This window comes from Delphinus delphis, chromosome 20, assembly GCF_949987515.2.
Source record: "Delphinus delphis chromosome 20, mDelDel1.2, whole genome shotgun sequence".
NCBI classification, from domain to species: Eukaryota; Metazoa; Chordata; class Mammalia; order Artiodactyla; family Delphinidae; genus Delphinus; species Delphinus delphis.
In genome coordinates this window covers 4,222,348-4,241,349 of record NC_082702.1, presented here as the reverse complement: position 1 = coordinate 4,241,349, position 19,002 = coordinate 4,222,348, and the positions used below count along the sequence as shown (strand labels likewise).

Sequence of the window (19,002 nt, the reverse complement as noted above, 5' to 3'; positions counted from 1 at the left end):
GGACCCCTGCTACTCAAAAGTGTGGACTGGCAGCACTGCCTGGTAATCTGTTAGAAAAGCAGGATCTGGGACCTCCTGAGTCAGAATCTGCATTTGACAAATCCCCAGGTGATTCCTGAGAAACCTCAAAGGCCCTGCTCCATCCAGGGAACACACTTTGTTGTTTTTGTTTGTTTGTTTTAGGGGAAGTAGTTGATTTACAACAGGGACCACACTTTAAATAACAAGGGTCTTCTGGATCAGTATTTCTTAAACTCTAACGAGGAACTTCCCTGGTGGTGCAGTGGTTAAGACTCCACACTCCCAATGCAGGGGGCCTGAGTTCGATCCCTTGTCAGGGAACTAGATCCCACGTGCGTGCCGCAACTAAGAGTTCACATGCCACAACTCAGCAGCTGGCGAGCCGCAACTAAGGAGACCGCCTGCCGCAACTAAGACCTGGTGCAACCAAATAAATAAATAAATATTAAAAAAAAAAAGACCTCTAATGATCACCCAGGAAGTTTGTAAAAATACAGATCCCTAGGCTTCACTTCCCAGATCTGTGTGGGCCTAAGAGCACTGCGTTTTTACAAGCATTGCCTGCCTTGCTACAGGCGATTCTGATGCAGTTCTCACTTGCATTTCCCTTGGATTTATCTTACTTTCCTCCACCTAGAGGAGATGGGCAGAAATGACTTCATCTTGACTGTGTGACCCAGGGCAAATGCCTCCTGGTTTGCCAGAGCACCAGTGCCTAGCAAGTTTTAACCACAAGTCATTCCCCGTGTTCATCCAGGTACTCATTCAGCAAACGGTTACTGAGTGCTTCTTGCTGCTAAGCGCTGGGGATGCAAAAATCCGGAGGGGGAGATTCAAATAATTAAGAAAATGACAGTATACGTGCAAAAGTAAATCCGAATGAACAGGGCTCACGTGAGCACTCAGCACGGGAGGTCAGGGAAGTTTTCCCGCTAGAAAAGACCACTGAGCTGAGATCTGAAGGACCAGTAGGTGTTAGGAGGCAGCCGTGGGAGGGGAACAGGGACTCTCATCTGTACCTTCTGCGGCGTCCTCACAACACCAGGGAAATGGAGGTGCAGAGGAGAATTACTGTCCCACGGTCATGTAACCACACAGAAGCAGGACAAATACTCCATGCCTCTATGGCGCTTCCCAACCAATTCAGCTATGCGTGATGCCAGTGACTTGGGGCATCGTCTCCTGCTTCCTTCCTTTTCTCCCTTCCTCTGTGTCTCAAAGATATGCCAAATACAGGCACTTGAAGACTGTGCAGCTCACAGACAGGGACAGGCCTGCCCGGCCAGGACCCGAGGGAGGTGGAAGGATGCTCCCAGGTTCCAAGCCTGCCTGCTACGCCCCGTTTCACACGCCTTAGGAGCGGTTACCGCCCACTCGCCAAACTATTGGACACTCTGGGAGGAACGATAACAGGGCCAACGAAGAAGAGGGCTGGACCCTCTTTCCCGGCTCCTCCCTACCAGCCCAGGGGCTGTCTTCATTGGCAGATGACTTCAGCCCGGCCCCCGCTTTGAAGGCACCTGTCTTTCTCCCATTAGGTACGCGGCCTCTATCGCCCACTCTCCATGCCTTCCTTCGCTTTCCCCACCCACTTCCTGGACCAGCCAATGACTTCAGGGCAGAATGTCCCCCCACGGCCAATTGAAAACGGCTCCAAACTTGACGGACGACTTCCCGCCCCTGATCAGCCTAGCTCCTCCCTCCGACCAATTGGTTTAAGAGAAAGGGGGCGGGTGTATCCAATCAGCACGACACAGGTCTCTGGATTGACGCACGAGTCCTCGCGCTGGCGTGTTGTGCCCCGAGGCGGGAGGAGGCGGAGGAGCGGGGAAGAAAACCTGAGCCAATCCTAGCAGCCCGCGCAGGAGGCCAATCGAACGCCGCGCCTTGGAGAGATTGTCCAATCGGAGAGAGGGGGCCGGCCGCATCCCCGCCAAGAACCAATAGAGCGCGTCCGAGGGGCAAGAGCGACGTGCGGCCGGAGCAATGACAGGCCTATATTCGGGGCTCGGGGGCGGGTCGGCGCCAGAGACGAGAAGAGAGGAGGGGAGGCCTCCTCCGCCGCCGCCATCTTGGACCGGGCCCGGTCAGCTTCCGCGGAGCCATCGGCAGACGCCGCGGCCTCCCTTGAGCCCCGACCCCCGTCGTCAGAACAACCCCGGGCCCACTTCCCCCCACCCCACTTCCGCTTCGCGCCGCTATCGCGATAGCGCCCGGGCCCGGGGCGCGAGAAAAAGGCGGCGGGCGCTCGCCTCCCCCGCCTGTCGCGATACGCTCCTCAGCGGCGGCGCCAGCTCCTGTGGTGAGAGCGTCAGGCTCGACTGGGCCGGACCCCTTCCCCTCCTCCCCCGGCGCCGTCGGCCGCCTTCCCCGCCGCCTCCCGCCCCTGCGACCCCGCCGCCTGTCGCGATATGGCCGCCCCCGGCGCGGCGCCCCCGCCACCGCGCGGCCCCGGCGCTCGCCGTCGGCCCGGCGGTGCGCGGCTCCCCCGCCCCCGCTCCCTCCTCCACGCCCCTCGGCGGCGCCCGGGGGTCCTCCCGCGACCCCGGCCCCGCGCGGCGTCCGCGTCGAGCCCCCGTGGGGTGTGAGGGTGCGAGGTGCCCGCCCCTCTCCGCGTCGGGAGGAGCTGGAAGGATGGAGGCGCCTTGGCCGCAGGTGCCCGCCCTCTCGGGGCTCAGGTGCCTGCCCCCCTCGGCAGCAGCCCCTGTGCTGGGGAGCGGTCTCCGGGCGAGGCTGCCCCCTCCGCGTGGGTGTGGGGCTGCGAGTCCCCTGGTTGAGGACCCCCGTGGCGAGAGGGGGTCAGCCTTCCCGGGGCCAGCGCTCCTCTCTCCGCTCCCCTCCCACCGTGGGCGCTACTCTCCTCTTTGGGGATGGGGTGGGGGATGAACTCCCCTGGAGTGAAGATGCCACCTCCAGGAGTTGGAGCCTCAGCCCAAGTTTACGCCTCTGTAGTGAAAAGTTCCCCAGGTCTAAGGCTTCCACATCCCACAGCCCAGGCCTTACTCCTTGGAGAGTCAGGATTGTTCTCGGCGTCACCCGCTCAGGCCTGCGCTCTTACTTCTTGGGTCTGGGTATCGGTCTCTGGCTTGTTGGATGTGAGCTCTGGCTTGTTGGTTGTGAGCTCTGCCTGGATCCAGACTCTGCCCACCTCCCTCCCGGTGTGGGCTTCCTCTCGATGTCACTCCCGCCTCGGGGTCCTTTTGGTGGGGCTCTTGAGCTCCCCTGGGTCTCAGGTACCTGGTTCTCTCTTGGTGGTACCTCCCAGGTTCCTGCTTTCTCCACGATGTTAATGATCTCCTGTTGTGGGCAGCGCCAGCACCCCTGTGTCTAAGCAGGACCTGCCTGTTAGCTCAGGGGCTGTCACCTCCCCCGAGGTTGATGCTCCTGTCCTTTCGGTACTGTTTTTTTTGACACCTGCCGCCACTGCCCTCAGCGTGTAGGCTGTCGCTTCCCTCAGTCTGAGGCTTCTATCTGTATTCACATCAGTTCCTCCACTGGGGTATCGTCTTTCCAGGGGTCAAGGATCCCACCCCCTCGGTGCTCCTCTAGGGCTCCTCATTGTGGGTGTGTGAGCTTCCCGGCACTAGAGAACCCTCTTGGTGTAACAGTCGTAGAACCAGGGCTCATCCCTACCCATGCCCACCCTGCTAGAACCCCCTAGGAGTGTAAGACTTCTTAGATTTGAGGTTCTTGTACTGTGAGGTGTGGGGTTTTGGGGCTGGAGTGGTGCCTTTTTCCAAGACGAGGAGCCTCTCAGTGTTGCCTCCTCCAGGGGTAAGGTTCCTGCCTGTATTGGCCACTCTTGGATTTGAGGTGTCTCTGCCTTTCTGTGTGTCCCCTCCTGTGGGACTAAGGACCCTCTCAGGTGTTGGTGCCCAGGGCTAATGCTTCAGCCCCTGCTTGTGATGTCCCACTGGGTGGGACTAGGTTTCTGCCCTCTCCTGAGGCACAGGTTCCTTGACGTGGGGGTGTGAGATCCCCGAGACTTGAGGGGGCGACCCCACTGTTGTCACCTTCCCCAGGACTAAAGATTCCTCTGGTGTAACCTTTCCAAGGTGGGATTTCCAGTCCCCCACCCTTGGTACTGGGCCTCGCGTGGGGAGATAACTCCCTCCGCCCCAGGACCTAATACATCCACCTTCCGGCCTCTCAGATCTCTGTGTGGCAGCGTCAGCAGCCTCCCAAGTTCAGGATGGCCTTCCGGCGTCACTTCCCAGCAGGCCCGATCTCCTCTCCCCACGGTACACGGCTGCTGTGTATCGGCACGTGACAGCCCCAGGATCGGGGACCGCTTGGCTTGGTTCCCCAGGACTAAGCTTTCTGCTCCTCCTGGCCCACTCCTCACCAGGCCGCTCCGTGTGGCAGTGTTGTCTCCCCTGAGGTTCCGTTGGGGGCTCTTTGTTACTTTCAGCCCCTCACTTTATGGTGTTGGCTCTTGTGGGTCTGGCCCACGGCTCAGCCTACCCACCCGCTCAGTGTAGGCTCCTTACTCGTGGGGATGTGCCTTCTCGCACAGAGTCTTTTGGTTAAGTCTCCGGGGCCAAGGTTCCCAGATTCCTCGGTGCCGTTTGAGACTCCATGCGGTGAGGACACCAGGTCCTCTCCCTGAGATGCCTGCCTGTCTCAGAGTGGGCCTGCCATGGTTACCTTCCCTGGAGCATCTTGGTGGACCCTCCCAGAGCGCTGGGGCTCCCAGCCCTCTAAGCATGGGACTCTTCTGTGGGGGCATCTCTACTTCAGGACTCAGGCCCCAGCTTCCTTTCTGGTCCTTTGCTGGGGATCTAAGGTACAGGCACCCTTTTGCTGTGGGGTTTTTCTGTGGAGAGCCTGGCGTACTTGCCCTTCTCTGGAGGAGCTGCCTTCCTCGGGGCAGGTCTCCTGGTCTCAGCTGTTGCCCACTTTGAGGTTCTGTCTGAAACCCCACTCTCCCGGCTGGGGCTCTTGTTCCCTTGGCACCTTGCTTCCGACTCCTTCAGGACTTCCTGCTGCCACCGTCTGTTGCCCCCTCTGCAGGGTATCAACTCCTCAGCTGGGCTGGGTGTCCCAGCCCACTCAGTGTGGGGACCTGGAGAAAGCCTCCCCTCCCTAAAGCGTGCAGTGCCTTGTTTAGGGGTGTAAACTGGGCGTCCTGTCCCTTTGGGCTGGACCACCCGACCGTGCCCCAGCATTGGGCTCCTGGGACAGAGGCCGGGAGTATAAGCGCCTGTCTAAGCTTCCTGTACCCACCCCCCACCCCTGGGCAGTAAGAGGCTTTTCAGCGTTGGGGTGTTGGAGCAAAAACTCTCCTGCACACCTCAGTGTTGGGGTCCAGGCCCTTGTGTGAGCTCCCAGGTCAAAGGCTCTTGCCCCACCTCAGTTTGAGTCCCTTCTGTGCAACTCTCTCCTGAATCCTTTTTCTGGCGGCTTCGCCTTCCTGGAGCTGGAATTTCCCGTGTTGGGATTGGGCCCCACCTTGGCATGTCAGCCAGCCCTGGGCCAAGGGTGCTGCCATTCCTCTTGCTTGCTCCTTTACGGGGGAGATCCATGCTCCCCCAAGTCAAAGGTCTGCCATCATGCAAGTGGGTCCCTGTGGAGGACGCTGCTCTGAGGTTGAGGGCCAGCCCCGTCACGTGGGCTTCTGGTTCTAAGGCGTGCTCTCTGATACCCTGTGCCACCGGTAGTTGCTAGCCACGTGTGATTTAAATTTTAACTAGTTAGCAGAAAAATTTTTCATTCCATTCTGTGTTGCACTAGCCCGTTTGGAGCTGTCGAGCGTTCAGTGGCACAGATACAGAAAGTTTCTGTCACTGTGGAAGGTTCTGTTGGGCCGGACTCTTCTTTGCGTTCCCTTCCCAGTGGGTGGGGGCCCTCTTGCTGTGACTTCCCTCTGGGTTAAGGCTCTGAGTCCTCCGTGTAGGGCTCTTTCTGCCTGGGCAGTTGGGGCTGCTCTGGGGCACCCTGCCTTAGGCCTGTTGAGTGGGCACTCCCCAGGTCTCAGGAAGCCATGCTTTTCAGTAGAGGCCCCCTCGCTGGGAGTGGGGACCTCCTGCAGCACAGGCATAGCTCTTCCTCCCCAAGGCTCCCCATCTCTCCTGGTCTTGGTGTCGGGCCCTGGCGAAAGCTTCTGGTGACTGCCCTTTGACCTCAGTCCCCTCTGGGTTGCATGTAACTTCCTTTAGGATGGAGGTGCCAGTGTCTCTAAGTATTGGGTGCTTGTCTGAGGGTTTATGTTTCCCTGAGTCTACATTACCAGTAGTGCACTTGACATGCAATTCCTTCGTGTGTGCCGATAGCTCCCTCCCAGTTCAGGTTCCCTTTCATCCTCTCATCTTCGTAAGAGTTCTCTCTTCTCTTCTCTCGAGTGATGCGTTCTGCCCCCAAACCTGTAACCCTTTTTGGCATTACCCTCTTTGGGTTAGGAGTATTATCTCCTTTGGTTTAAGGATCCTTCTCTGGAATAAACTTGTCAGAGGTCTAAAGCCCTCTTCTACTTGGGATCCAGCCATGTCTGTGTGGGTGGGTTTAGCTTTCACAGTTGTAGGCATCTTCCGTGTCCCCCCACTGCACTTCCCCTTTGTTCCTTACAACTGATACACATATAAATGGTATCATGCCCTTCTCCATGGGATGCAAAATTCTTTGTCTCCTGACTTGTCTGAGGAGTAACCTCTCCCTGTGTTAGGCTTCTGGTCACCTGTGTGCTTGACTTCTCTATGGGAATTGTGGTCTCCAGGTCTAAGGCCTTTGTCCCTAGCAGGCAGCTGTGTGCTGCATGACATTTTTCTGCTCTAAAAAATCCTTTTGAGTATCATCTGGGGAGAAAGTGCTCCATGCTCTAGGAGTTTTCCACTTCCTGGGTCAGAGGCACACAAAAAGTATATCTTATTTGTTTATTTATGTATGTATTTATTTTTGGCCGTGGTGGGTCTTCCTTGCTGCGCGCGGGCTTTTTCTCTAGTTGTGGCGAGCAGGGGTTACTCTTCATTTCAGTGCGTGGGCTTCTCACTGCGGTGGCTTCTCTTGTTGCGGAGCACGGGCTCTAGGCACGTGGGCTCTAGAGTGCAGGCTCAGTAGTTGTGGCGCACGGGCTTAGTTGCTCTGCGGCATGTGGGATCTTCCTGTACCAGGGCTCAAACCCGTGTCCCCTGCATTGGCAGGTGGGTTCTCAACCACTGTGCCACCAGGGAAGTCCCAAAAAGTATATCTATTTCCTTCTTTCAGCAAACTTCCAGAGTCCTTCTCTGGACCAGACCCTGTGCTGGGCAGTCAAGGCAGCAAAAGGAGAACTGGGCCCAGTCCCTGTCATCAGATAGTAAATGCATCTTCCCCTTTCCATCCCATGCACCCTGTTCCCAACCTCGTTCATGTCTCTGGGTTTGGACCAGCCAGGGAGTAAATGTGTATTCCTTCCCAATCTCTCCCAGCAGCGTCCTTCTCCAAGAGAGTATGAAGAGAGTGCGTCTGTAGGGCAGGGAAGATGGCGGACAAGCGCAAACTCCAAGGTACTAGGTCCACTGCCTGCTGCCTGTGTGGCCACGTGCTCACTCTCCTCGGAACTCCTCTTTGGATCCCTGCTGCCTTGGCAGGATGCTAACAGCCTGCCTTCCTCCCTGGCCAGGTGAGATTGATCGCTGCCTCAAGAAGGTGTCCGAGGGCGTGGAGCAGTTTGAAGATATTTGGCAGAAGGTACAGGGGCTGGCCCCTAAAAATCTGGGTGGGTCTCTAGGGAGGAGAGAACAGAACAAAGTTGAGGAGTTCCTGAGTGTCAACCAGGGAGAGGGCCTGCATGTCCAGGTGCCAAGGACCTCAGAGAAGCAGCTCTGAGATGGATTGGTCCTGGGGGGGTTGTCCCCAGAGTCCCCAGCCTGCAGAGAGAGACTGGAGTTTTACCACTGGAGTGGGCAGTAGGGCAGCCAGCACCACACAAACTCCTGGATTCTCTCCATCCCTCAGCTCCACAATGCAGCCAACGCGAACCAGAAAGAAAAGTATGAGGCTGATCTAAAGAAGGAGATTAAGAAGCTTCAAGTGAGGGGGCTGGGGGCCCGGACTCCTGTGTCCTGAGGGCGGGGGGAACAGGGAGAGGAGGGGGCGGGGGCCTCGGCGCCCGGGTCCTGAGTGTCCTGCTGTTCCCACCTCCAGCGGCTGAGGGACCAGATCAAGACTTGGGTAGCATCCAATGAGATCAAGGACAAGAGGCAGCTTATAGACAACCGCAAGCTCATTGAGACGGTAGGAGCCCAGAGTCTGCTACCTGAGAGGTGGGTGGTCGGATTCCTGGGTCCCCAGAGGTCCTGAGAAGAGTGAGGTCTCTGTACCTGGGGAAGGTGGGAGGCAAAGGGCTGGGAACCTGAGAGTGGGGCTCCGGTTTGAGTGTCCACTGGCCCTGAGTCAGCTGCTCTCCCACCTTTGGGATCCCCCTTCCAACTCTGCTCTCCACAGCAAATGGAACGGTTCAAAGTTGTGGAGCGAGAGACCAAGACCAAAGCCTATAGCAAGGAGGGCCTGGGCCTGGCACAGAAGGTGGACCCTGCCCAGAAGGAAAAGGAGGAGGTCGGCCAGTGGCTCACGGTGAGTCAGGGTAGAGGAGGAGGTGACCTGGGGCCCGGACCCTGGCTGTATGAGAGGACTCTGGCTGACCGCTTGCCTTTCCCCTCCCACCCTCAGAATACCATCGACACCCTAAACATGCAGGTGGACCAGTTTGAGAGTGAAGTGGAGTCACTGTCGGTGCAAACACGCAAGAAGAAGGGCGACAAGGATGTGAGTGGGGGGCCCCTGTGCCCAGAGGACAGAGATGGGCTGGCGATCAGGAGAGGCCGGCTTTCCGGGCTGCGGGAGTCGGGGCCTGGGCTCCTGAGGCAGACAGGGCTGGCAGCTAGGATTAGGGGGTCAAGGGGTAGGATGGGGAGGGCTTAGCAGCTGACTGGAGGGTGGGGCGTGCAGGGAACAGATGAGGCAGACTCCAGGGTCCCACCTGGGTGTCTGGGTAAACATTGGAGCCGACAAGAAGAGGAGCCCTTTGGGGGAAGATGCTGAGCTCTGCTTGGGTCGCAGAGTAAGTGTGAGACCCGAGGGCTGCCCAGGGCGGGGAGGTTGAGGAGCTGTGGCTGCGGCCTCACAGCACCTAGAGGGCCCGGGTCCTAAGGAGAGGACAGCAGGTGTGGACAAGGCGGGGCATGGAGGAGCGGCTCATTGAGGCTGAGGAGAAGAGTGGTCTGAGACAAAGTCAGGGCTCAGGACCCAGATTGCAGAAAGCCAGGGTTGTAGGGTCCGAGTTCCTAGGGCTGCAGACTCTCTCTGCGTATTGACCCAGGAAGTACGGGGGACAGAGAGCTGGCTCTTCGGGAAGCTGGGGGCGGCGGTGTGCCAGAGTTGGGTGTCTGAGACTGAGGGGTCTGGAACCGTGGGCTTGGAGGGAGGTCCTTGCAGGCAGGAGGGATTTGGAACTGGGGCTAGGATGTCAAATCCTAAAGGGAGTGGGGCCTTGGGAGGGAGCCTAGGAGACAGGCCTCTGAATCTGGGCTTCCTCTTAGGGACACGTGGTTGGGGGTGGGGGTCATGGTGGTGACAGATGCTCAGAGTTGTAAACAACAAGCTTCCCCCAAACGGGGATTGCCATTATTACTGTTAGAGCAAGACAGGGGCGGCTGTGCTCCTGTATTCCAGAAGGTGGTCGGAGCTGGTGGGTGGGCTGGACGGTCAGGCGGGGTGCAGATCGGGCCACGTTGTAGGGGAGACGCCGGGATCCCTGGCTCCTTCAGCAGTTTCCAGGGATGTCGGGGCGGGAGGAGCTGCGGGATCCCTGAGGGGTCAAGGCGGGCAGACCCCGGAGGGGCTGGAGTGGGGCCTCTGGGTCTCCACCAGGGACAGGGACTGAGGACGGGTTCTGTGGGGGCAGGAGGGGCAGGGCAGGCCCTGCAGCCCCTGAGCCTGGCCCTGGGCTCGCCAGCAGAAGCAGGACCGGATCGAGGGCCTGAAGCGGCATATCGAGAAGCACCGCTACCACGTGCGCATGCTGGAGACCATCCTGCGCATGCTGGACAATGACTCCATCCTCGTGGACGCCATCCGCAAGATCAAGGACGACGTCGAGTACTACGTGGACTCGTCCCAGGACCCCGACTTCGAGGAGAACGAGTTCCTCTACGACGACCTGGACCTCGAGGACATTCGTGAGGCCCGGGCTTGGCCTGCGGGTGAAGGGCGGTGGAGGCCTGGGGGAAGGCGTCCCCACCAGCTCATACAGCCTCCACGCCCCCACAGCACAGGCGCTGGTCGCCACCTCCCCGCCCAGCCACAGTCACATGGAGGATGAGATCTTCAACCAGTCAAGCAGCACGCCCACTTCGACCACCTCCAGCTCGCCCATCCCGCCCAGCCCGGCCAACTGCACCACGGTGAGGCCTGTGGGTCTGAGTCTCCACGGAGGGCACAGGGGCCGGGGGCTGAGGAAATGTCCTGCAGGAGGGGAACCTCGGTATCCAGGGTCTGGGCCCCAAGGGCTGTAGATTGCCGGTAGGGCGGTTAGGGCCACACGTGGGTCCTGAGTGTGGAGGAGGGAGGCTGGTGCCTGGGGTGCCGAGGAGCCTGGGCACTGGACACCTGGGAAGGGATGGAGGGTTGGATACTCGAAGGAGAGCAGGTTCCTGGACCCTTAAGAGCCTGGCACGTGGTGCTGGCCCCCAGAAGACAAGCACCCTAAGGGGCAGGGTTTAGGTAGGTTCCCCAGTGAGATGAAGGTCATAGGGGCTTGAACAGCTCTGGGTCTGGAAGGTAGGTCAGCTGGGTTCAGATCCGGGGGTTCGGAGATTGGTGTCTCTGTCGGGTCCCTAGAGACACACAGGTTTCTGACTGCACCTCTCAAACCTCAGGAAAACTCTGAAGATGACAAGAAGAGGGGACGCTCGACGGATAGTGAAATCAGCCAGGTGGGTACGATGGGCGTCGGACGTTGATGGGCCCAGCACTTGCTCCTTCGCTGGTTTCCAGAGGCTTACTGAGGCCTGAGTGTGGCCCCCATGCTGGGCTTTGGGGACGCGGTGGGTCAGGCTGCCCTGAGGGAGGCCTGCAGTACTGATGGGCAGGCAGACAGGTGCGTGGCTGGTGCTGTGGTTGGGAGATGCTTCTTGGGAAGGGCGTCTGCCCTGGGCATTAGAGGAAGATACATTCCCGTGTGGGGCAGCGACAGGAGACATAGGCCAGTCGTGGTGGATGTGGAAGTGTGGAGAGGTGAGCCCAGCCAGGTCCACTGGGCTGACCGCGAGCGCAGGACCTTAGATTGTCGGGCTGGGGGGCCCACACCGGGTGGACCAGCTCTGAAAGGGCCCAGCAAGCCCCAGAAATGATAGGTCAAAAACCACATAGGTTTCTTTTCTTGGGCGCTTTCTGGGCCTTGGCTGCGCAGATGGTGTACATCACAAGTTTCCAAGAGGGGAAGTGCCTCCGAGAGTTTTTTCTCCTTAGTGCACCCTGTGGATTCTGCTCACGTGTCCCAGGGCAGCAGCACACTTTAGGAAATGCTGCTGCACCGGAATGCTATCTTTAGGCAGGAGGAAAGTGAGCCTGAAACCCCTCTGTGGGCTCGTCGGAGGGCTGGTCCCGAGGGAGAGCCTGAGGGCAGAGTTGATGAGGCTGGTGTGGGACCTGGGTGACCATGCGTGGTGTCGGGAAGGAGTTGATCGCAAGTCCTGCTTGGTGCGGAGTGAGCGTGAGGTGCCCGTGGGGCCTCAGGGTGGGTCCAGGAAGCAGCAAGGACGGCTGCCGGGTAGGCTTGAGAGGGGTGGTCAGCAGCTCAGCCGCGGGCTGTCAGGCGCACGTTACCCCACGTGCTTTGTGGGGTATTGGTCATTAACGGCCCCTTGAGTTGCTTTTGGAACCCTTTAAGTGACATTCAGAATTACTATCCTATTTTCAGCTGTCCTCTCTTCTCCCCTTGGACTTCTGGCTGGGTCCAGCTAACCTCATACTGAGGACATTGATGTGTTTCCCACTACTGCCCTGTCATCAGGTGGATGGGTTTCTCTTACACCCAAGTGGTGTCTCAGATCCCTGTGGGACATCGTGGGGATGTCCAGGCAGGACATGGCAAGCTGGGTGCAGGCTAGAAATGCACGAGTGTTGTGCGCATGAAGGTGGAGGTTGAAGCCATGAGGGCGAATGGGGGTCATCTGGGTCCCCAGGGAGGGGCAGCAAGGCCAGCACCGAGGATGGAGCCTTGTTCCGGGGAGGGGTGTGCGGGAGGCTGGCGAGACCTGCGGCCCACTGTGTCCTGACCCTCTCCTCCCTTCCACCTGCAGTCTCCAGCCAAAAACGGCTCCAAGCCTGTCCACAGCAGCCAGCACCCTCAGTCCCCAGCTGTGCCGCCAAGCTACCCCTCCGGCCCCCCACCCGCCGCCTCTGCCCTGAGCACTGCCCCTGGCAACAACGGGGCCCCTGCCCCGGCAGCACCCCCAAGCGCCCTGGGCGCCAAGGCCAGCCCAGCTCCCAGCCACAGCTCGGGCACGCCCGCCCCCTACGCCCAGGCTGTGGCCCCGCCAGCTTCCAGTGGGCCCAGCCCCGCGCAGCCCCGGCCCCCCAGCGTGCAGCCCGGCGGAGGCGGAGGCGGAGGCAAGCAGAACGGCGCCACCAGTAAGTGGGAGGCGGCCGGGTGGGGGGTCCTGGGGTGGCTGCCGCAGGCCCCTTTCAGCCCCTCTTCCTTCCCCCAGGTTACAGCTCAGTAGTGGCAGACAGCCCGGCAGAGGTGGCTCTCAGCAGCAGCGGGGGCAGCAGTGCCAACAGCCAGGCCCTGGGCCCCCCGTCTGGCCCCCACAACCCACCTCCCAGCACCTCGTGAGTGTCCGGCCTCGGGCAGGGCTGGGGACAGGCAGCCTTTGGCACGAGGAGGCACGGGGCCGCCCACACGGTTGCCACATGGTGCAGATCCGGGCCCTGCCCTTGCCAGTGGGGACTTCCCCCAGAGCTCTCTCCCACCCGCTTAGGTGCTGAGTCCCGACTTCTTCCCAGCTGGGGTATCGTATACGTGTGTCCCCCAGCTCTGCCCTAGAACATTCCTCGCCTAAGTGGGATTGTTCTCAGAGCCCCCCGGGGACCCGTTGGAACGCTCTGGCTCTCCCTTTCCTGCAGGAGTCTCGTGCCCTGCCGCCTCCTCCCTTTCCTGCCCCAGGGCCTTCCTCACTCCGTCAGGGGCTCAGCGTCCACTTCTTACAGTGAAGGGTCCCAGTCCGTCCTCTCCCCAGCCACCCCTCCAGATCGTAGGTCAGACCATTTCCCAGAAGAGTGGCTCAAGAGAGAGCGCAGCGTCCTCTGTGGGAATGGGGAAGACCCCCTGGATCCCTCCCTCCCTCCCTCCTCCCCGGGTGCCTCACCCCTGGGCTCTAGGTGGGCTGCTCTGTTGTGTGGCTCTTTCCCACCCCTTTCTCCACGGGCCACTCCGTGTAAGAAGTGGTCCCACCTGCTTCCTAGAGAACGTTTAGGCGTGTGGTCTCTGGGAGCGTCCTGAGAATGCTTGTTCCCACATCCGCAGCCCTTCTTTACTGGGAAGTGATGGCAAGGGGTGGGGTTCTCCCTTCGCCCAGAGAGCTTCTCTCCTGTCTGCGTCCCTCAGCTGGCCCCATGTTCTGTGCATTCTCCCTTTTTGACTCCTTTCCCCGATCACCCAAGTCTTCTTGTCCGTCCCGCCTTTGGGGACCCTCCTCTGAGCCTCCAACCCTTTGTACCCCTCCCCAGGAAGGAACCCAATGCGACAGCCCCAACGGGGGCTGGGGGCGTGGCCCCAGGCTCAGGGAACAACTCGGGGGGACCCAGTCTCCTGGTGCCACTACCTGTGAACCCTCCCAGCTCCCCGACACCCAGCTTCAGCGAGGCCAAGGCAGCCGGCGCCCTGCTCAATGGACCTCCACAGTTCAGCGCTGCCCCGGAGATCAAGGTGGGCCCCGCACATCCCTGGCGGGCCCCGAGCCTTTCTGTCCTGGCCCTGTGTCTCCACTGCAGATGGTCGCTGTCCCCTGGCTACAGGTCTCTACCTGCCATCTCCACCTCCAGCCCTCGCTGTGTCGCTCTGGCTTCTCTCGCCTGGCACACCTGCGCACTCACATCATCTCCGGGCTTCTCTGCCACCCCCACCTGGGTCTCTGTCCCTCTGGGTACTTTCCTTGCTCCTGATTGTACTTGCTTGCTCGCTCCCCGGGTGTCCACTGTCATCGCCCTCCTTCCAGCCCTCGGTCATTTCTCCCCATAAGACGTATTACTTCACATGACCCACCATCCAGAGCTTACCACCCTCTTGCCTTCTACAAAAACATTTAAGTCCAGAAAACACTTGACGTCTGCTCTGAGCCACTTCGTGCTGGCTAAATGTAGCCACTTCCCACCTTCCGTACAGGGAGCAGAGTGGGACTGTATGGCGTGCATGTCTGGGTGGGGTGGGGGCCAGGGTGCTGTGGACCCACGTGCGTATCTGACTTAACCTGGGGAGGCAGCCCAGCAACGTTTGTGAGGTGGAACCAGGGCCAGGTCGTGTGGGGTCACAGTGGCAGGCGGGGCTGACAGGGAGAAGCGCCCCACCCCCCCCCCGGGCTGGAGTTCTATGGGGGGCTGATGCCAGAGCTGTAGTTAGAAGGCTGGGAAGCAGGGTTCAGCGGAGGCGAGAGGAACGGGGTGCAGGCTGGCTGCAGGGCCAGAGTCTGAAAGGGCAGCAGCAGGACGTGAGGTGACCATCTGGGGCAGTGTGTTTCGGGGTTTATTTTGGGTTTTTTTTCTTTTTGGCCGCACCACACTTCTTGCAGGGTCTTAGTTCCCTGACCAGGGATTGAACCCAGGCCCTCCGCAGTGAAAGTGTGGAATCCTAACCACTGGACTACCAGGGAAGTCCCTGGGCCAGTGTGTCTTAACTTCACTTCTGCAGGAGGCAGGGTGAGGAGGGCCCCACTGTCGGGGTCCAAGCCCTGCATTGCCTCCTGTACCTGCCTTCATCTGGAAAATGAAAGTAATTGCAGTCACTCCTCAAATGTGATAGGATGCTTGGGAATAGTCCTCATAAAGCTCTCAGGAGAGTTTCTGGCTCCCAGTGAGCACCCAAAGTTTAGAAATACAACGGACAGGAAGTTCAGTGTATGCATTTTTCTGGGGGAAGAAATGAGCCTTGAAATTCTCAAAACAGGTCCACAACATTTTTTTTTTTAAATTACTGGGAGAGTGGTGGAAAGGTTTTGAGTAGAAAAATGACAGAGAAAGATATGGCTGGAAAGGTCCCTCGGGGGCCTGTGAGACCAGGACGGTGTGGGGCGGCAGTGCAGGTGCCTCCGAGGGAAGAGAGACCTCGGTGACTGAAGGGTGTGGGGAGTGGGGTGGCGAGAGGAGTGGAAGGCAACTGCCAGTGGCCAGCGGTGGCCGGTGGCCGCGGAGAGGGGCAGGGGGTCTTAGTGACGCACGTGGGGCAGCCGGCAGTGGGCGGGCTCCTCCCAGCGTGTAGGCGTGCAGACAAGTGGGCACTGCTGCCGGTTCTGTGACGGCGGTGGCGCGCGGGCTCTCCGCTGGTGTGTTACTGTCACGGGGCTGCACAGCAGGGTCCACACGTGCTAGGCACCCCTCTGTCAGTGGACACTTGGTCGTGTCCAGGTTTTCTCCCCGCTGTTAGGTGCTGCAGTGGACGTGCTCTTACACTAACGGCCTTGGCTTAGCTGAAGCCCCACCGGAGCAGGCGAGGGTGCCGGGGCCCACGAGGACCCAGTGCCAGCCCTCGGCCCTGGACCTCAGGCCAGGCACCTCTTCCCTCCCCAGGCCCCTGAGCCTCTGAGCTCTTTGAAGTCCATGGCGGAGCGGGCAGCCATCAGCTCTGGCATCGAGGACCCCGTCCCCACGCTGCACCTGACTGAGCGAGGTGAGCTTCCAGGGGTGGGGCGGGCCGTCCAGGAGGGGCCGGATGCACCAGCCTCACCGCTCGCCGGCCCCACCTCTGCCCTCCCCTCCCCGCAGACATCATCCTGAGCAGCACGTCAGCTCCCCCGGCCTCGGCCCAGCCGGCCCTGCAGCTGTCGGAGGTGAACATACCGCTGTCGCTGGGTGTGTGTCCCCTGGGGCCTGTGCCCCTCACCAAGGAGCAGCTCTACCAGCAGGCCATGGAAGAGGCCGCCTGGCATCACATGCCCCACCCCTCAGACTCTGAGCGCATCCGGTGAGGGGCCACGTGGGGTGGGTACGGGGCCCCTGAATCCGAGGGAGCCTTGACCTAGGCTCCCCACAGGACACAGGGACTGAGGTGGTAATGCTGGGTGATGTGGTGCCTGAGACGCTCCCTTTGATCCACGAGAGGAGAGAAGGCAGGGAGGCCGGGGGCTGCCGCGCACTGGCACTGACCATCCTGTCCCCCCACAGGCAGTACCTCCCCCGGAACCCCTGCCCGACGCCCCCCTACCACCACCAGATGCCGCCCCCGCACTCGGACACTGTGGAGTTCTACCAGCGGCTGTCGACCGAGACGCTCTTCTTCATCTTCTACTATCTGGAGGTACAGCAGGGCCCCCGGGGCAGCCTCGGGCCCCCCGGCTTCGCCGCCACCGCCGCCGTCCCCCCTCGGGCTGGAGGGGTGAGGTGGGTGCCCCACTGCGGCCACCGGGACCGCACCCCTCCCCCTCCCCCAGTCCTGCCCCCCCCCCCCAACCAGACCCCTCCCTGTCCCCACTCCAGTGCTGAGGTGTCAGGTCAGTTGAGGCTGAGGGCTGGGTTGGTCTAGCGCAGCACCCAGGGAGCCCAGCCCCACAGTGCCCGTCCCGATAACTCTCACTGTGCCAGCACGCTGCTCGCTGGCACGTACCCGGGCCTCCCTGGGGACCCGCTAGGGAACTGTCCAACCTCTGCGTAACCCAGTGTGTCACCAGTGACCCCCTCCCTCATCCAGCCTTGAGAAAGTTTCTAAACTGCCTCCTCTCAGCTCTCATCACGATTAGTTTCTCTTCCTTCTCAAAGCTTCTCTGAAAGCAATTTCCACCTCCCGTCTCATTTTCCTTCTCCTGACCAGCATTGGTACGTCTTGTGCCCCAGCCCATCCGTACTTGGATTGTCCGGCCCAACCTCGGTCTGTGGCGGGGCCTGGGGTCAGCCCTGTCGCCCTGCCCCGTCCACCTGGCCCCCACCCAGTTGCGAGGCCCCCTGATCCCCCGTTCCATGCTTCCTTCCTCAGGGCACTAAGGCACAGTACTTGGCAGCCAAGGCCCTAAAGAAGCAGTCATGGCGATTCCACACCAAGTACATGATGTGGTTCCAGAGGCACGAGGAGCCCAAGACCATCACTGACGAGTTCGAGCAGGTGAGGGCCCCTCCCTGTGCCCTGTCCACTCTGGTCCCACTGGCTGAGTCTGGGTAGAGTCCCCACTCCACACGCAGACTGGCAGCCCTGCTGCCCGCTCCCTTTGCCACCACCTTCAGCCAGCTCGGTCCCTCAGGCCATCTGCCTTGCCTGGGACACTGTCCTCTTCCTCACTGGCCAGCTCGCGGTCACCCCAGAGGTCCCAGCCTCCATGTCCTTCCTCAGAGGAGCCTTCCCCAGGCACACACACAGCCTGTGCCTCCGCCCCTCCTCTGGCACGGTGGGGGGATGTGGTGTCTCCCACCCAAGACCATGGGCTGCACTGCTCGGGGACCTTGACAGTCCCCAGCACCCAGCAGAGGGGCTCAGCAAACACGGATGGGGAAGCTCTTTTGTTGTTCTCGTAATTGATTGATTGGGACCTCCCACTTGCAAAACACTCTGGAGCCAGACTACCTGGTTTGGAACCCAGCTCTAGCTGGTGACCGTGGACAATTCACTTGAACATCTGTCTCTATTTCCTTATCTGTAAAAACGGGGTAACAGCACCTACCTTTATGCAGTTGTTATGAGGATTAAATGAGTTAATGACGTGTAAGTACTAAATGGTGCCTGCTATGTAGTGTCATGGGCGTACTGGACTTTATTTCAACTTTTAGTTGGTATGTTCCACAGTGGTTTTTTTCCACCAAATCTTTACCTGATGCCAAGCACTGAACAAGGGCCTTGTCCTCAGGGAACTTCCTCCCCTCCATTCCTTCAGGTTCTTTGAAGCATTTCCACCATTCATTCAGAACCCGGCCCCATTCCCACTGTGTCATCTTGGACACTAACTACAGACATCCTGTTCCCTCCCGGTTTGGTCCAAAGTAATCCTCTAAGTTAGTGTATTTCCAGGCATCAGTCCTTCAGAAGTTCCCACACCACCGCTGTTGCCAGTAAAACGTCTGTCCTGGCAGCGTGCCTGGATGTATGTAGACTCCAAGCCTGTCCCATGGCCTCAGGGGTTTTGTGAAGACTAAACCCTAGGACATACATCACGTACTCAGCACTCGATCAGTGCTTGGAAAGCCAAAGCCATCGAGAGAAGCAATAGGATGTTTGGCACACGTGCCCGGGGTCGAGGCCCGGCTCTGGCATGTGACCTCCCTGCGCCTCCCTCTGCTTCCTCTGAAGCAGGAGTGATGACGTTTCCCACCTGAGAAGAGCCTTGTGAGGGTGGAGTGAGATGGCGTGTGCATGCAGGGCAGTTGGCCTGGTGCCTGGCTCCTCCATGGCCCTAAGACCTGTCCCTCTGCCAGCTCCCCCGACCACCTCGTCCACTCACTGACCGCCTTCTCCCCCGGCCAGGGCACCTACATCTACTTTGACTACGAGAAGTGGGGCCAGCGGAAGAAGGAAGGCTTCACCTTTGAGTACCGCTACCTGGAGGACCGGGACCTCCAGTGACACCGGCCCCTCCCTCCACCCTTCCCTCCCCCCGCATGCTGATCCCCCTGCCCAGGTGAGGGCCCTGCCCTGGAAGACTGGGGGGAGGCCCCAGGCCATAGGGCAGCCCCCTCCCCCAGGAAGCAGGGAGGGGGCTGGGAGGCTTTCTCTTTCTCTCAGCCCCACCCTGGGGGCCCGGGGGCGAGGGCTGCCCCCTCCTCCCCTCCCCAGTGAGGGACTTTTTTTGGTAAACCTATTTTCATTTTGGA

General features: G+C 60.0%; 2 protein-coding genes across 6 annotated transcripts in view; one reads left to right on the top strand and one right to left on the bottom strand.

The window, feature by feature from the left end:
* LOC132416835 (NACHT, LRR and PYD domains-containing protein 2) overlaps window positions 1–19,002 on the bottom strand; it is a 1,001,898-nt gene that overhangs the window by 260,083 nt on the left and 722,813 nt on the right.
* CNOT3 (CCR4-NOT transcription complex subunit 3) lies at window positions 2,099–18,792 on the top strand. 5 transcript variants are annotated; one of them, XR_009517744.1, is made up of 18 exons: window positions 2,099–2,323; window positions 7,425–7,502; window positions 7,619–7,686; window positions 7,954–8,028; window positions 8,143–8,232; window positions 8,443–8,571; window positions 8,668–8,763; window positions 9,956–10,175; window positions 10,267–10,400; window positions 10,875–10,931; window positions 12,300–12,630; window positions 12,708–12,831; window positions 13,729–13,927; window positions 15,781–15,880; window positions 15,976–16,174; window positions 16,375–16,590; window positions 17,180–17,305; window positions 18,656–18,792. XR_009517744.1 is itself a non-coding variant. In XM_060000649.1 (18 exons), exons 2-18 carry the CDS (start codon window positions 7,478–7,480, stop codon window positions 18,752–18,754), a joined length of 2,208 nt encoding a protein of 735 aa, XP_059856632.1. In that variant the 5' UTR covers window positions 2,099–2,323; window positions 7,428–7,477; the 3' UTR covers window positions 18,755–18,792. The 5 variants fall into 5 exon arrangements, 3 of the variants coding, with proteins under 3 accessions (XP_059856632.1, XP_059856633.1, XP_059856631.1); XR_009517743.1 differs by having other exon boundaries at window positions 9,953–10,175; XM_060000649.1 differs by having other exon boundaries at window positions 7,428–7,502; window positions 9,953–10,175; window positions 16,375–16,507.

What these genes read in the sequence shown, in the direction of transcription:
- CNOT3 (XM_060000649.1), top strand. Translation starts at nt 7,478, where the DNA reads ATGGCGGACAAGCGCAAACTCCAAG. An exon ending in AGGTCGGCCAGTGGCTCACG is followed by an intron (nt 8,572 to 8,667) that starts GTGAGTCAGGGT and finishes TCCCACCCTCAG; the next exon opens with AATACCATCGACACCCTAAA. An exon ending in CGGATAGTGAAATCAGCCAG is followed by an intron (nt 10,932 to 12,299) that starts GTGGGTACGATG and finishes TTCCACCTGCAG; the next exon opens with TCTCCAGCCAAAAACGGCTC.